Raw genomic sequence first — 16,241 nt, forward strand, 5'->3', positions numbered from 1 at the left:
TATTTATTGAAGTTTTGAATAGTTCTAAAGACCATATCGCAGAAGGGTTATCAATAGGCCCAGATCTTACATGAAATAACCTGCTCAGGGTTATTTTGGGGTGGGCAGGTTTGGGCTGTAAAGAATTTTGCTTGTATTTGTTGTGTTATTGGTCTTGCACTTACAATTGCAATGAACTCTATTTGAGTGCATGCATTGACTTGTGTTACTTCTGCATTGACTTGTGTTACTCCAATGCATGTTGTGTACATGCATTGGAGGTGGACAGTATTGGTAATGCTGAATCATACGTGTGGCTACATACTGTAACACATCAAAAAAGCTAAGGTAGTGACCCGTGTCCCACTCTTTGTTAGGATACAAAAGAATATTGATTTAAAGAAGTCAATGGAAAATCAAAACGTTTTGAAGTGATCCAGCCCAATAACAGCTTCAAGAATGACTTGGATTATCACATCTCAGTGGCAACAACTGAACTTGAACCTTGAACCTTGAAACCTTGAAACATTTGAAGCTACAATGACACATGTTTTTTGTTGGATCTACTACATTTAATGGTATTAACTCTTGCAGTACCTAATAATCTGTAAAGTCGTTCAGACAATCCACATATGGTCAGTGCCTTCTGACCTGCGAAACAAACAATTTGCGACATTAAACAAGCACCCACAGAGAACACATTTTTTATTTAGAAATCCTGCAAATTAAAGGACTAGTGTCTCATGCTCAATACAAACAAATTGCGAATGTACTGGAAAATCTTAAAATATAGTAACACTATATCTCAAAAAGGGAAGGGATGCATGACAGTAAAAGATTAAAAAGCAACAGTGTGTAAGCAATGCAACAGGATTACTTCCAGTGTCACACTTGGATCTAACTTCATGTCCTGTGAGCATGACAATAAATACTGTAACATTCATGACATCATAATCTAACTAATGTTAAATAAGTCATATATGTCAAGAGTGTTAGAGTGCTTTCCTTCAATGACTTGATCAGTTAGTCCCAGAAACGGTTGCCTCTAACCAGCGGATATGGGGATAACAGCAGTGAGACTGAGATAAAATAGGGTTTTCCAGTCAAGTAAAATTGAGAGTTACAGCTTCTAGAGCTGCAAAGAATGTGCTGGAATACTTAGTGGGAACGCATTTATGTTTCTATCATATTCTTTCCCTGTATAATAAATGACTGTTTGTGCTAAATGGCATCTCTAGAGAGAAACTTGTACTCCTAGGATTATCTTTCATATTTATATTTCATGTCATAGTCTTGAATATTAACACGAGACATGTGAAAAAGGGTTGTTTCTTAAATAAGTGGTTACAGGAATAGTTTTACATTTTGGGAAATATAAACATTGTTGTGTTTGTGTTTTATGCCAGGAGCACTAACTTCCTGTCATCACTGAGGTTGCCAGGCAACCAAAGTCTGCTTGAGATATAATGTCTTAATGAGCTTTAAGGTAGATTTGTCCGTCTTGCATAGTTCAAAAGAAACAACCAGTTTTGCGGCAGTGTGATCAGGTGGAGGGGTCCTTGGAGAGCCTGGTTTGGGCGCCGGGTGTATTGGTGGGGTTACTGATGGTTGTTGAAGTGGTAGGGCTCGTGGCGGTAGTGGCTGTGGCAGATGACGGGATGCTCGATGCCTTCGCTCTGCAGCTCCTCCTGCTTGTGGACCCCCTCCAGCTTCACCACCAGCTCTCTGATGAAGGCCTGAGGGGAACACAGCAGCAGCGTCACATGAAGTAGAGATCAAGCACAATTTTACTATTGCTGAGTTTCAATTGGTCTTTTAAATTTGTCAATACAAACCCTATCTGTTAGTTATTAAGTATTGTGTCTGTCACTCATGTGAAGTCAAGTATATATTCAATATGATTCATGATTCCCAGATGATCCAGTATCCATGTTAAAGGGGCCCTGTTCTATTTTGGGGGGTTTTCCCTTTCCTGTAGCCTGTTATATAGGATTTTGTGCACGTAAATGGTCTACAAAGGCTAAAATCACAAATTTAACTCCAGACGGAGAGGATGATTCCTTCCTTCCTGTATTATTTAACCTGCTTTTATCCAGGAAAAGGCAGTAGAACAAGATGAATCGGAGGATGAAACCCTCTTTATTTGTCACATACATGCACACAGCAGAGCACACACAGTGAAATTGGTCCTCTGCATTTAACCCATCCTAGTACTAGGCGCCCAGGGAGCAATGGGGAGGGGGGATTGGAGGTGTCCGGTGCCTTGCTCAAGGGCACCACAGCAGGGCCTAGGAGGTGAACTGGGGCCTCTCCAAGTAGCAGTCCACTTTTCATATTTCAAGTCTGTTTGGGGGCTTGAACCGGTGACCCTACGATTCCCAGTCCAAGCGCCTACTGACTGAGCCACTGCTGGACAAAACAAACTCCGTATAGCTCACCCTTAATGGAGTTACTGTTACAGACAAACCCACTCAGTATACTTCTTTTTTTTTGACAGTGTCGACCAGATTTGAACCAAGTCTTCCACACGTCGCCTAGTGGCTGTCTGTGCCCGGGGGCCGACGCGCTATCAGGTGAGCAAAGCGACAACCCATGTATATGCCTGTTTCTCTGCTACATTTAGTACTGCTAAACTAAACACATCTGCTTTAAATAAAACATTGTTGAGGCCACATAAACATGGTTATATACAGTGGTCTGTGAGCATAATAGCCAAATTGCGGCATAAAAATAGGAGATGTAGGATGTGAGCATGTTTCAAAACACATTAACTGATATGAAACCTCTGAGCTATAAATTCCTCATATTATGGTTAGTACATACATTATGAGTTTAAGTTGGTTATTATTTTTTAGAAATAAATAAATAGCATTGGTAAAAAAAAAACAGCCTACTGTTACAGAGTGACAGCTGATTTTAGGTAAGGTCACTACTCACAGTGGACAATGGCAGCATTAAGGAAACCACCATTACAGTAAAGCTCTTTGAAAGGATGAGTTTTCATGTATTTTGTGCCAAGATCAATATGAAATATATTTTAAAAAAACATCAATTAATATCATTAATAGTGTCAATCAATTTAGTTTTTTGTACTTTTCTATCCCCTTTTTAAAAATATTTGAGAGGTTTTAATGTCCATAAATAGAAAAAGGCTTTGGAGAGCAGCGGGGTCCCAGGACTATAACTGAGGGCTAAGAAAGAGTTCCATTTGTGTTCTGTGACTTAAATGTGACGCTCATTTCTCAAAACTGACAAACTAAACCACTAAAAATAAGTTACCAGAATGTGATCTCAATGCACATGCCAGACAAAAACACTTATTTGAGCATCAACTCGGGTCGACCTCTTCTACTGCTTACTTTGTAAAATACTGAGTATGAGCTTTTTAAGCCTGATAGGAATCACAGTATCATGGTCTCTTATGGCAACAAGACAGGTAAAGCTGGGGAAATAATCTTTATGCTGACTGTAATCATTTGTAGATTCATTTGTTTTAGTTTTAATTCATCAGCAGTTGAAATTCTGTTTCAACCCTTGGCTGTCTGTTTTTTATCAGTTATAAAGGATAAATAAGTGAAGAGCTGCTGCATAACACAAGCAATAGCAGCTCCAGAAAGCCAGCCCAGCCAGTCCCTAGCCACTGCCTCATGGTAAAAACTTGGGAAGCATGAAATGTCACATCTTGGAAGCAGCTTTGTGTGTTCATGTAAAACAGTTTGCTTGGTGTTATTATTATTTCTCTTTTCATACGACTTTTTAAGAGATTCCCTTTAAACAACTTTCCAAAGAAAGTGTTGGGAGTCAAATTCCTCCGCCTTCATTCAGTTCAAAATCTATCTAAGGTTTATCTGATGTTAAAATAGGTCTACAACATTTACATAATTCAGCAGTGTATCTTATACACTGCAATCTGTAATTTACCGTTTCTCTCCAACATACTCGAAAAAACAGTTGCAGCCCAGGTCCACACTCATCTGCACAACAATAATCTTTTTGAAGAATTTCAGTCTGGTTTCCGCTCCTCACACAGTACAGAGACGGCCATGGTTAAAATCACAAAAGATCTACTGGTAGCAGCTGACTCTTGGCTCTTATCCATACTCATCCTCCTTGATCTGACTGCAGCCTTTGACACCATCTCACATCACATCCTACTTGACAGATTATCTTCCATTGATATCACTGGCGCATCCCTCACCTGGTTCCGACCTTTCCTCTCCGGCCGTACTCACTTTGTCCAACTCGAACACTTCACATCACAATCCCATCCAGTCTGCACTGGTGTTCCTCATGGTTCTGTCTTGGGCCCCCTCCTATTTATCATCTACCTCCTACCTCTCGGCCATATCTGCAGAAGATACACTATCCAATTTCATTGTTACGCGGATGACACCCAGCTTTATTTTTCCACCAAACCCACTTCCACTCTCCCCCCCACTACCCTTTCCGACTGCTTACGGGAAAACAAATCTTGGTTCTCATCCAACTTTCTCAAACTAAACAGTGATAAAACCCAGGTTCTTTTAGTTGGCTCCAAGTCCACTCTGGCAAATTCTTTCTTACCATTGACAATACCATTGCTGTTTTATACCATTTTACTTTGATACTTGCCCACTTAATTAAAAAAACTCAGACTATTGAAGTCACATATTGACTTCGGACACACGTTCGGGATGAATCTTTACACAGAGCCTTTGAGTTTTGCAATCATTACCATTCGAAGCACAAAAGAAGGGAATCTTTGAATGTCCAGTTTAAACAGAAAATATTTTAGTGTACACTCAAAGGTGTTGGTTTAAGACTTTGAACAAATATCGACCACTCTTTTACCAATGCTCAACAGCAAAGTCTGAGTACAAAGCAGCAGCTACCCTGACCCTCCCTGCTCTTTTGCCTGGGTTTGCATCTCAGACCAGGCCACAGCGAGGCCAGAAAGACTCATTGTTTCAGTTTGAAATGAACAGAAAAAGGCAAGAGAGTACAGAAAGCCATTGTTAAAGAATGTGGAGAAACTATGGGACGAGGTGTCAGGAGCTACAGCTTCCTTTTAGGTCCATGTGACCAGTGTGTGTGTAAATGTGTATGCACAGACACTTGTACTGTGCAGTTGCATAGATATGGTATGCATGATAATGGCAAATATGAAAACATCCAAGTTAAACATACCTCTGTGTTGTTGTTGCACGTTCGAAGAAGCTCCTGTCAGGGGAAGAGGGATCATGTTTTAACAAACCAGACACATTCATTTTAAGACTTAACAATATCAATCACTAAGTGTGCAGTATCAACTATTATATATGTATTTGAGTTACTTAAGTTTCCATTATTGTTCTATTTAATAAGATTTGTTCTCACCAATGTCACATAGAAAAGTCCAAGTAATTAAGATTAAAAGAAAATACTAAAATCAAAAGATAGGAATGGTGTGTGTGGGTTAATGTTGGTTCTCTAAACAAAATATCTTCATCTCTGTGAAGAAAGACTCCAATCGTGAGGTGAATTCAAGCCGTTATTTAAGACTGCACTAGTAAATATTGTCCACTGTAAACCCTTTTCCTGTTTCATACCAGCACCTTCAACAGCTTCTTACACACAGGTCATGTGTTACCTGTAACTTTTTGACTCGCTCATCATTGTTAGGCAGGCCAATCAGGTCGTCAATGTTCACCTCCTCTGGCATATCACCTTCCTGATAAAACAAACCCAGACAGACTCTTAATTATCGTAAACAATTATTTTACAGTATCATACTGAACTAAACTATTCATGGCAACAAGGTTATTTTTTTTGTAGTTGTTATATTTGATGTCATATATATTTCTTACTGTTTCAGCCTATATTTGGTATCGTTTGAAAACTTCAGATCTTGATTTCTTTCCTTCTTTCTGAAGGTCTTAAGCATCATTCATTTTGATCCATTGTTAAAATTGAAAAGACTGAAGATGTGCTGCCATTGCCATGCTCGTGGCTCTGTAAGGCTGCACTATCGATCTATTGGTCGAAAGTCTATGTGCGGACACACAGCAGCTACTGTTAGGATTAGGAAAATATCTCAGGAATGGGTGTAGTGTAGATAAGTGTGTCTGTGAGAGTGCAGATAGCATGTTAGCATGTAAACATTTGCTAGATAGCATTTAGCACAAAGTACAGCTGAGGCTGATAGGATTGCCATCAGGTATCAGGTCGCAAGTAAGTCTGGCGAACACAGTGATCATAATTGTGAAAATATTGAAGGTCTGTACAGAATGAATCAATTCTGACCAGCTGGTGTTGCAGGAGGGAAAATTAATGGGTAACGGGATGTTTATCATCCGTACAGACATTGAATAACTGTAGCAAATGTAAGGGCAATCCATTAATTCGTTGACAAGATATTTCCCTCTGCACTACAGATGTGAACATTATGGTGGCCTAAGAACAAAAGTGGTGTACTGACTGACATGCAGCCATAAAAATACCAGGGTTACAAATATTGACGCAACTCTAAATATACACAGGAGCCAGGACTCATTTACACAAACAGTTCATTCCAGGGAACCCTCAGGTACTGGGGAAGATACAATAATATTTTGCATCCTGGAACCTTGTGTCCAGCAACTGAAGACTTTAGAATCCGCCTGCACACATTGCATATCCATCACTTGCATGTTTAGGCTCTGTGGGCTGAATAGTGACAATGTTCATGTAGCAATGAGAGAGTGGCTTGTTCTGTTTAAACAAACAGACGTTGTTCCAGTTTAGCTGGGAGAAAGGGGCAGTCCATTCTGCCCATACATAGGCTACCACTGAACTGTGTTATCCCATTGACACATACAGGACTTCTGCTCTACAGCTGCACAGATCACATTCAGGTCACCTTTTCCACGTCCAGGTCCATCCTAGCTGAAAATGAAGTCTGTTCCTCTGTTTGTGTGTGTTCAACAAAAGAAATGTTGTCTGAGTTGTTAGATAATACATAAAAAAACAGACGTGAACCATTAAAATCATATTAAGAGTGTCAAAAGTGCCCATACTGCATCAAATCTATGTTTTGTCTATTTGTTGGGTTAATGTGAATATGCCATTGACTTTGGGAACAAGCTTTTATTGAAAGCTACATTTAATGTATTTGTATTACACTGTTACTGTTGTTTTATATTGTGTTCTAACTTATTCCATTGTATATATCTTCTTATCCCTGCAATTGACTTGCAATGTTGCACTGCATCTTGTTTCTTTTTATCTTTATGTTAAGTTGCATTGTTAGAAGAGCCTGGAATTTAAGATTTTCCTTGCCAACTACAGTGTAGCTTTATGCACATGACAATTAAACCCTGTGAACTCCTTGAATCCATTGAGCCCTGTTTGGTCCTTTTGCTTCAAATAACTGTCTTATCATTTAGATGATCTAAACAATACGTTCTTTAATTTACATTGCTAAATAGCACAAACATGCCCTTCATGTCCAAAAACAACTCCTTCCTTCCTCTGGATCCTTTTCCCCATAAATTATTGTTCTCTCTCAGTTCCATAGTGACCATGTAAGGCAAGCCCAGAGACAGATACATACCCCTGGGAAGGGCTCAGCTGTGAAGCACAGGATGCTTGGCCTTGTAAGGAGAACCAGCATGGGCCACCTCTCCACAATAATCATTATCCCCTCAGAGATCATCAGAGGCCTACAACTCAGGACTGTGTAATCTAATTTTGCCAAATTACAGTCAATATATAATAACTTTATATTGAGAGCCTCATTTCCAATAGCTTAATTTATGGAATTGCACCTTCAGAATTATACATAATCTTAAATTGAAATATGTTTGATTCGGATATTGTCTTATTATCAGAGGTGGAAAGTAACTAAGTTAATTTACATAAAAACTGTACTTAAGCACCATTTTGAGTTACTTGTACTTTCCAAGTATTTCCATTTAACGTTACTTTATACTTCACTACATCTCATAGGTAAATATTGTACTTTTACTCCAATAGATATACTGTATCTGACAGCTTTGGTTACTTCTAAAATGTTTGCATTAAAAACCAGTGGAATATCAGTTTAAGGTACAACACGTCAAATGAAATTAAATGCTTATTGATGCAACACTATTTATTAACTTAAGATGTTTTGCATATAATAAAATATCAAATGTGGATGGCATTTCTCTGCATAAACAAATTAGATACACTTTTACTTTTTATTCTTTATGTACAAGTTTTTAAACTTGTAAGTGAGATTTTAAATGCAAGGCTTTTAATTGTACTGGAGTATTTTGCATTAAGTAAACGATCTGAGTACTCCACCGCTGCTTATTATATAATTAAGAACATTTTAAAAGTATTTAAAGGGTGCAGCTCCCTCATCCACCCACTTGCCCCGCGTACAGCCGCTCCAGACACTCGTCGATCCACTTCTCCACATCCAGCCGCCTCTGCAGCTCCTTCCGGTTGTACTTCACGGTAACCCGGGCATGTCTCTTCGGTATGTTGCCACCATGATCCTGGAACTCCAAATCTGATGAATTAACTTCGTCAGTTTCCTCTAGAGCCGCTCCGGTGCACTCGGCTGCCATATCTGCTGTGCTCTGACGTGTTCCCCTTCCTCTGAAGGGAGAGTAGGGGGGAAGCAGGGCGGCACACTGCTAAACAACGTTCTGTCCTCTTGGGATGTTTACACTCGGGGTATACAAACAGCATTCTGAACCATTGCATGACTTAAATGGCATTTATAATTATCAGTAGTGGAAAGTATTTAAGCGCATTAACTCAAGTATTGTCCTTAAGTACAATTTTAAGGTATGTGTACTTGAGTATTTTTCATTTAATGATAGCCTGCTTTACTTCACTACAACAACAAGTTACTTTGCAGGTTCATATAATAAATAAAATGTAATAAAGATATACTATTATGAATTGAGATATCTTGCAGCAAAAGACAATTACATTTTGCTCCTTAGTGCCTTACCAGCTGCAAAATTGACACAATAAACACATTCATGTATCACTAATTATAATCCACTGACATTCCTACTTTTAGTTATGTTACTTTAAGTATTTGATGAAGCTAATGCTTTTGTACTTTTACTTAAAGTTTGAATGAAGGACTTAACAAAGTATTTCTACACTGCGGTATTAATACTTTTTCTTTCAAGACTGGTTATTGTCTTGTTAGAAATAGCCTGCTGTAAACATATGACCTGTATAACCTTGGAATCATTAGACACGACAAGTTTAACAAGTTTCAGCATGAATCAGCTTTTAAAACAGTTGCAGTTTCGTACAAAAATACTACTATAATACTATTGTAGAAATAAATGAAATTATATTTTACATATCTAAAAAATACTCTGCTCATTGAGATGTAAAAGGTTATTCAGTTAATAAGTTAAATGTATTGTATGTTAAACATGTTGCAACCGTCCTTGATGTGTGTTGCCTCTGTCCCCAGGGTTGTTGCACCATCTGACTTTCTTCCTTTCAAATGGTTAATAATAATAATAATAATAATAATAATATAATAATAATAATAATAATATTGCATTTGATTATAGAGCACTTTTCTGCAAACTCCAAGAGACTCTACAGAGTGAAATTAATCTTGTGAATGATGCCATTTAATCATCTTTAAATGGTATAGATAATTGGCATACATATGTAAGTTTAATATATAGAAAATGGTTTGGTCTAGAGTGAACAGTCTCTGAATCCCAGATAGAAATACAAAACGTTTTGCAACCGTCCCCAGGCTCCCTGTTATAGATCTTCAGTTTGCACAGTTGCATCAATATGGCTGACGGTGTCACAACTACAAGCATCTGACCTCTGCAACTGTATCTGCGGATTGAAGACGCCTCTTTAAAGTAAAGAAGATCCAGTAGCCTATTAAACAGATCTTTCCATTTTGTCTTCTTGTATATTGTCCATAAATTATTGTCTTTCCCATATTTGTAAATCTTTGGACCACAGCGGTCAGAGAATTGTCTTTATCTGCCCCCCTGCCGGTGGAACTCCCCTCCCAAAAACAACTGCATAATAAATAATATTGTGTTTGTTATAACTTAAATTTGTTGTTTTTAGGATTATTCCTAATTCATTTTAGCTTGTATGTGTAACTGAGTACCTTTCAAAGCCCTTTATAGAATGTATACGTGTTTATTTGTACATTTGTTTCACAGCGTCAATACCAATCAATAAGAAGCTTGATTATACCGCCGTTGAATTCATTTATGATATTAAATGTTCCTACAGCACTGCACGGTCCTCCTGAGTGTTCACTTTACGAAGGACATATTTTATATTCTAGTGATATTCTATGCAATTTTAGAGGGTGTACGTTTTTAGTGGATAATAGATTAAAAGGGCCCTATTAAATTCATCTTCAGGTTCATATTAGTATTAAGTGTCTCTACTGTAAAATAACAGAAAAAACCAGAATCGCATTAAAGCAAATCATTTATTCGACACCACAACCACAACATGATGGAATTAAATAATATGAATGAAAACATAACACAAACTTTGGCATGAACATAAAATGGCACATGAAAGAACAATTTGATCAGGAGTATATAAACTATATATATATATAAATTACAGTAACAGCTGTGTTAAAGCACATTTTCTTCATATCCCTGCTCTGAATATCTTTGGGATATTTCACACAGCCCTAAAACATCCAGCTACATCAAGTGTCGGTCTTCATTCAGCATTATATAAATATAGCTCTACATCTTTGACAATCGAAGAGAAGACATTAACAACGTTTTGGAAATAAATAAATAATATAAATAATAATTATGATGGTACACACAATAAGGAAATAAAGTACAAAGGAAGATTGAAAAGCAAACAAAGAAATCATTGTTTAAAAAATGAGTAACAGTCAAACAAAGTGAACATATTAAAAAAACAAAAACCCATTAATACATATTTCGGGTAGGTTTTCTGAAGTTGGTCAGAGTGTTGTGACTTCCTGTATTTGGTTTGTGTTGTAGGTCCTATGAAAAGTGGATCGTATTATTTGTTTCTTTGGATCATGGAAGAGCTTTGCCCCATAAACCTAGTCGAAAATCTTTGAAAATCATCTTTAGCAGAATAGTTCATTTGTTAATTTTTTTTTTTTATGCTTACATTTTTAATGATACATCTTCTGCATGAGCATATTGGTTTTTAACTCATGGATTCGCTCCTTTCTTCACTGTGCATGACAAGAGAGGAGCAACAAGTGCTAATATTTCTTTACCCCTGTATGAACGTCCCGTGTTTTCTCTGTGATTCATCTCAGCCCTGCTCCAGAGCCCAGGCCGGCCTCGTCCCTCCACATAAAGTCCTGACGCTCATCTCTGGCCAGTCTGCTCTCCATGGGAGTGGGCCGGTACCCAGATCTTCCGTCTGGGCAGAGGGAGAGGCTAAGGCGAGCCGTGCCGTTGCTGATCTTGAACATGCCGTTGGGACCGAGGAAAGAGTCTCTTTCGCTTCCTCCAATGTTGTTGACATTCTCTAAGTCATTGTAGACTGCAACGTCGCTTAGCTGCTTCCTTCCCTGCAGCCTCTTCCTCCTCCTCAAGAAGATTATACCTGCAAGCAGGACCAGCACCAGGACGGCCAGGATGCAGGAGACGGTGAGGGTGGCGGAGGAGGGCTGGGAGCTCTGACGCAAAGCAGGCTTGAAACTGGGCTGCAGAGTGAACTCACAGCTGGGACCCATGAAGCCTTTAGGGCACTGGCACACCGGCCCGGTAAAGTGGGTGAAGCAGGTGCCACCATTTTGGCATGGGAGAGCGCCGCAGGCATCTGAGCGTACACTGCAGTTCTTGCCAGTGTACCCCAGGGTGCAGGAGCAGGTGTAGTCGTTCACACCGTCTTGGCAGGTTCCGGCATTCTGGCAGGGGGTGGAGGCACAGTCGTCGATGTTGACCTGGCAGTTGGCACCAGTGAAGCCGGCCTGACAGCGGCAAAGGACACTCTGGCCGAGATCCAGACAATCACCACCTGCAGGAGATAGAAAATACTGTTCAGCATCCAAGAGATCTGAGATGACCCCTTTGTTAAAAGGATCTTAACGTGATTACATTTTAACACTCTCCTGCAGCAAGTGCAATGATGCTGAAGTATTGACACTGATTCACGAAAACGATTTGGTATTTTTGCCAACTAACTGCTGGGTTGCATTTCAGCCACTAGATGTCGCCAGAGAGGGCACTCACCGTTCAGACAGGGCCTGTTGCTGCAGCGGTCCAGCTTCTTCTCACAGTTGGAGCCGGTATAGCTGGGGGGACAGCGGCAGGTGTAGCCTCCAGTTATGGCCTCCACACAAGTGCCGCCGTTGAAACAGGGACCGTCCGCACAAGTCATGGCGATGATCTCGCAGTTCTTACCATAGAATCCCTGTGGGCAGGTGCATGAGTAGTCGTTCTCCAGGTCCTGTGGACAGAGGGAGAAAAGTATCGATGTTAAAAATTGAATAAAGTTTGGGATGGATGTATGGCGCCATCATGTTCTGCAGTTGTTTGAATGGTAGGTAAAAGGATGAACTCTGATACTTTTCATTTTCAATATGCAACAATCAGGATACATCAAGTATTACATTTGCAGATCAGCAGTCCAGTAAAGATAAACTAATGCAACTACTTCATTATAACATATTGCTTACTGTCCTTGTAGTGGAAGACACACACTGTGGTTTTGTTAAGTGAACCTCAAGCTTGTATATTTCACTTTTAAACTTATTATCTGTATATGCAGACACCACACGATTCCATACTTTTTTCTTTGAAACATTTTTTTATTTTTAATTATACTTGTTTATTATAAATGACTTGTCTCTTCACCCGACTGAAATGCAACTTTTGAAATACCTTTTAGTTCATTTGTATCATATTTTGAATTCATTTTTATTTTGTATTTAGTATATTTAAATAAAAAATGTATTTACTGGTAGCACCCTGAGTTATTAGACTGGCACTATGCCATCATCAGCTGCCCAAACTCTTTTAAACTGTTTTAAATATTGTAGTACATTGACATTTCTATTTTAGTTTGTCATGTTTGTATACATATTTGTATTGTATTTAATTTGATTTCATCTTTTATTGAACATATCAATTACATTTTCTCAGTTTATATAAATGTAATTATTTTTTCTTAGATTTTGTTTATCTTTTTATGCACATTCTTTTTCTTCTTTAACTTCTCATGTGTATTTTTATTCAATTTATATTTATGTTTGTTATCATTTATTTTATTGTATTCTAAAATTGAGCATCAAACTAATTTCCCCTGGGATAAATAAAGTATTCTGATTATTATACTGTTCTTATATTTCTGTTGTTGAGACACTTGATATTACATGCATGCGATCCTATTTATCTTATCTTTAACGGTTGTATTTCTTTATGCAGGTGTTTCAGTTTAATTGCACCTTAAAACAAAAAACAAAAACAAGTTTGTGTACTCACGTTGCAGCTGCCTCCGTTCTTGCAGGGGTTGCTGTCACACTCGTTGGTCTCCAGCTCACAGTTGGTTCCTCCGAAGCCGGGCCGGCAGGTGCAGGTGTAGCTACCCTGGCCCGTGTTGGTGCAGGTGGCTCCGTTGGCACAGGGCTTGTGGTTGGTGCAGTAGTTGAGGTCCTGGTCGCAGAAGAGGCCCCCCCAGCCCTCCTGGCAATTACACTGCCATGGTTGGCTGCAGGTCCCATGGAGGCAGCCTGGGTAGCGGACGCACTCTGTGCAGAAGGGGCCCTGCCAGCCCATGCGACACGTACAGCCCCCAGGGGCCTCGCAGTAGCCGTGCTTCTCACTGCAGTCCGCCGAGCAGATGGCTGGAGAGGGGAGGGAAAGGGAGGGGGACGATTACAATGGGAACGCCTCCTCATACATCTCTTACACACACACACACGCACACACACACACACACACACACACACACACACACACACACACACACACACACACACACACACACACACACGTATAGGGCCCCTTGTCTGACCCCAGCACTGCTCCAGACTTCACTGTTTGTTAAGTATTAAGCTAAGCAGCTGGTAGGCACACTGCAGGAGAAAACGTTTTCTTTTATCTTCAACTCCACACACACACACACACACACACACACACACACACACACACACACACACACACACACACACACACACACACACACACACACACACACACACACTTACTTCAAGGTGATGTGAGTCTAGGTGTGTGTATGATTGTGTGTTTGTGTGTAATAGGGGCCACAGCTCTTTCTCTCATTGTAACAGAGAACAAAAGGCAGATGGAACACCACAGCCGGTAACGCACAGCACTACGGGACATCACTAACATAAAAGAAACTCTATATGCTCTGAAAACATTCCTGTCCGTGCGGGAGATCAACAATCAAGAGTGATAAAACAAAAAGCTATTTTTATCTCTGCCCTGACAGCTTGGGTGTAATTTCTCAAGTCTTGGGAGGACAAAAGCTTGGGGCTTTTCCTCCATATAACTGATTTGTGAGTAACAAATGCAAGTTGTCTCCACTCTATTATTGCTCTAAATTTCTTGACTAAGCTAGATGTTTGTTGATGTATTTTCTGATGAGCTGTGTTGTTTAGTGAATAGAGTGCAGTGACTGGAAACTCCAATAACCTTTCAGTTGATAGTTTCCAGAAGGATGCCATTTAATGAATATGATGAATTTGTTTCTTCTACTGTTTTTTTTATTGTATTTTTCTTTATTCACTTTTTACATATGTTTTTTTAATGAAATGCAGTGTTTTCTCTCCTCATATTTTAGTCCCTAAAGTGCCTCGGCAAACTACTTTAAGGCTTAAGTGCCTTGCTCCAGAACACTTCGGTACTACTTATTAATAAACTCACGTTCAGAGCAGTAGTTTCCCTTCCAGCCCTCCAGGCAGATGCGGTTTCCCTCCTCGTCGCAAGTGTAGTGGCCAAGCGTGTCGTCCCTCGGCCTGCAGTATTCGGCACAGCCGTCTCCAAAGTAGTACTCATCGCAGAAGACGTGGTAGGAGTAGCGCAGCTCGCTCTGCTCGCCGAAGTGAACATCCTGGGACCAATCCTCCCCGATGGCAAGTCTCCTCCGGGTGGCCAGGCGGCTCACAAGGTTGTTTTGGTTGTCTAAAGAGGGAATGGGCACAATTGTTATTACCTCTGCCTGCGGCCGCGCAAAGCCATACGTGCACTTGTGATTTATCTCAGAATAAAGTTTTAATGATATCCATAAAACTTCGACTCACTGTGAGTCCAATAATTCAGCATCTCGTGGTATAGAACAAACAACATACCTGTGTATTCGGTCGGAGATTCAGCGTTCCACGCTTCAATAATCAACGAAAATGTTCCCTGGAATATAAAAAATGGAATTGCTCAGTGTGGATATTTTACGCACGAATCTGTCATTGATAAAGTGCTTAATATCAAACCTTAAACTTCCAAAATCTAAAAATTGTAATGGTTTAAGTATGATTTTTGATTTACCGGCCATTTGAAGTGGAAAGGCACCCTGATTGGAGCGCTGCTGGAGATGGAGGTGTGATCAGCCCGGATAACGTTGGTGTGTCCGGTGCCAAAGGTGCATGGTGGCTCGGCTGAGATCACATCCTCGGGGTGTTTGAGGCAAATCCTGAAAAAGATATGACAGTCCCTGTGTCTTCTGCAGATCCGCTGGGCCGTGTGGTATGAGTTTATCTTCAGCTCAAACACACCAGAGGAACAAACCTGCAATGACAGAAACACACGAGGTCAGACAGGCTGTGCGTAAAGACATGTAAAGATTATTTTATCAGTACAAAAATGGTAGCCAACTTACTATGTGCACTAAGGCCAGAGCTAAGAGGTATCTCAGGTGCAGATGTGCCATTTTGTCCCAGAGTTCTCAGAGTTTGATTTTCTAAGTGAATGTCCGCATTCGTCGCTGGCGATAATATTCCCAAAAACTGTTGAATCAAACTTAAAAAAGTTTCATCTCTTTGACGTCTGTTATCCAGTTGGTCTATCCTAAATCCTTGTTTTTTGATGATAGTCTTCTCCCCCGTCCTGCTTGGCACTCCACTTGTTTTGATGCTGCTACTCAAAAGGCGCAGAGTGATTTTATACCCTCTGTTGCTGCGCGTCACTGGCAAAGAGGAGGAGCCGGGGCCGACCTCAGGGGAGCAGCCTTACACCCCTGCCCTGCCTGGCTGGCGGCCTGCCTGTCTGTCTGGGGATTTAGGAACCCACATTACACCTGGACTGAATTGTAATTAGGAATATGCATTTTTGGTGTAAGGCAGATATCTT

General features: G+C 40.0%; 2 protein-coding genes across 2 annotated transcripts; both read right to left on the reverse strand.

The window, feature by feature from the left end:
* Positions 1-666: 666 nt before the first annotated feature.
* On the reverse strand, positions 667-8,575 carry ppp1r14aa (protein phosphatase 1, regulatory (inhibitor) subunit 14Aa). The gene is made up of 4 exons (XM_063894266.1): positions 8,331-8,575; positions 5,588-5,668; positions 5,146-5,178; positions 667-1,715 (listed from the first exon to the last, which is right to left on the reverse strand). Exons 1-4 carry the CDS (start codon positions 8,529-8,531, stop codon positions 1,578-1,580), a joined length of 453 nt encoding a protein of 150 aa, XP_063750336.1. The 5' UTR covers positions 8,532-8,575; the 3' UTR covers positions 667-1,577.
* Positions 8,576-10,392: 1,817 nt separating this feature from the next.
* On the reverse strand, positions 10,393-16,007 carry dlb (deltaB). The gene is made up of 7 exons (XM_063894472.1): positions 15,772-16,007; positions 15,441-15,680; positions 15,248-15,305; positions 14,823-15,080; positions 13,416-13,777; positions 12,165-12,381; positions 10,393-11,949 (listed from the first exon to the last, which is right to left on the reverse strand). The coding sequence occupies exons 1-7, from the start codon at positions 15,820-15,822 to the stop codon at positions 11,234-11,236; spliced, it is 1,902 nt and encodes a 633-aa protein (XP_063750542.1). The 5' UTR covers positions 15,823-16,007; the 3' UTR covers positions 10,393-11,233.
* Positions 16,008-16,241: the final 234 nt, after the last annotated feature.

This window comes from Eleginops maclovinus, chromosome 11 (assembly GCF_036324505.1).
Source record: "Eleginops maclovinus isolate JMC-PN-2008 ecotype Puerto Natales chromosome 11, JC_Emac_rtc_rv5, whole genome shotgun sequence".
NCBI lineage: Eukaryota > Metazoa > Chordata > Actinopteri > Perciformes > Eleginopidae > Eleginops > Eleginops maclovinus.

Coding starts and splice junctions, on each gene's coding strand:
- ppp1r14aa (XM_063894266.1), bottom strand. CDS start 8,531: ATGGCAGCCGAGTGCACCGGAGCGGCTCTAGAGGAAACTGACGAAGTT. Junction 5,179..5,587: donor AGCGAGTCAAAAAGTTACAG/GTAACACATGAC, acceptor TTCCCCTGACAG/GAGCTTCTTCGAACGTGCAA. Junction 1,716..5,145: donor CGTGCAACAACAACACAGAG/GTATGTTTAACT, acceptor TGTTCCCCTCAG/GCCTTCATCAGAGAGCTGGT.
- dlb (XM_063894472.1), bottom strand. CDS start 15,822: ATGGCACATCTGCACCTGAGATACCTCTTAGCTCTGGCCTTAGTGCAC. Junction 13,778..14,822: donor GGGAAACTACTGCTCTGAAC/GTGAGTTTATTA, acceptor TCCCCTCTCCAG/CCATCTGCTCGGCGGACTGC. Junction 12,382..13,415: donor AGAACGGAGGCAGCTGCAAC/GTGAGTACACAA, acceptor CTCTGTCCACAG/GACCTGGAGAACGACTACTC.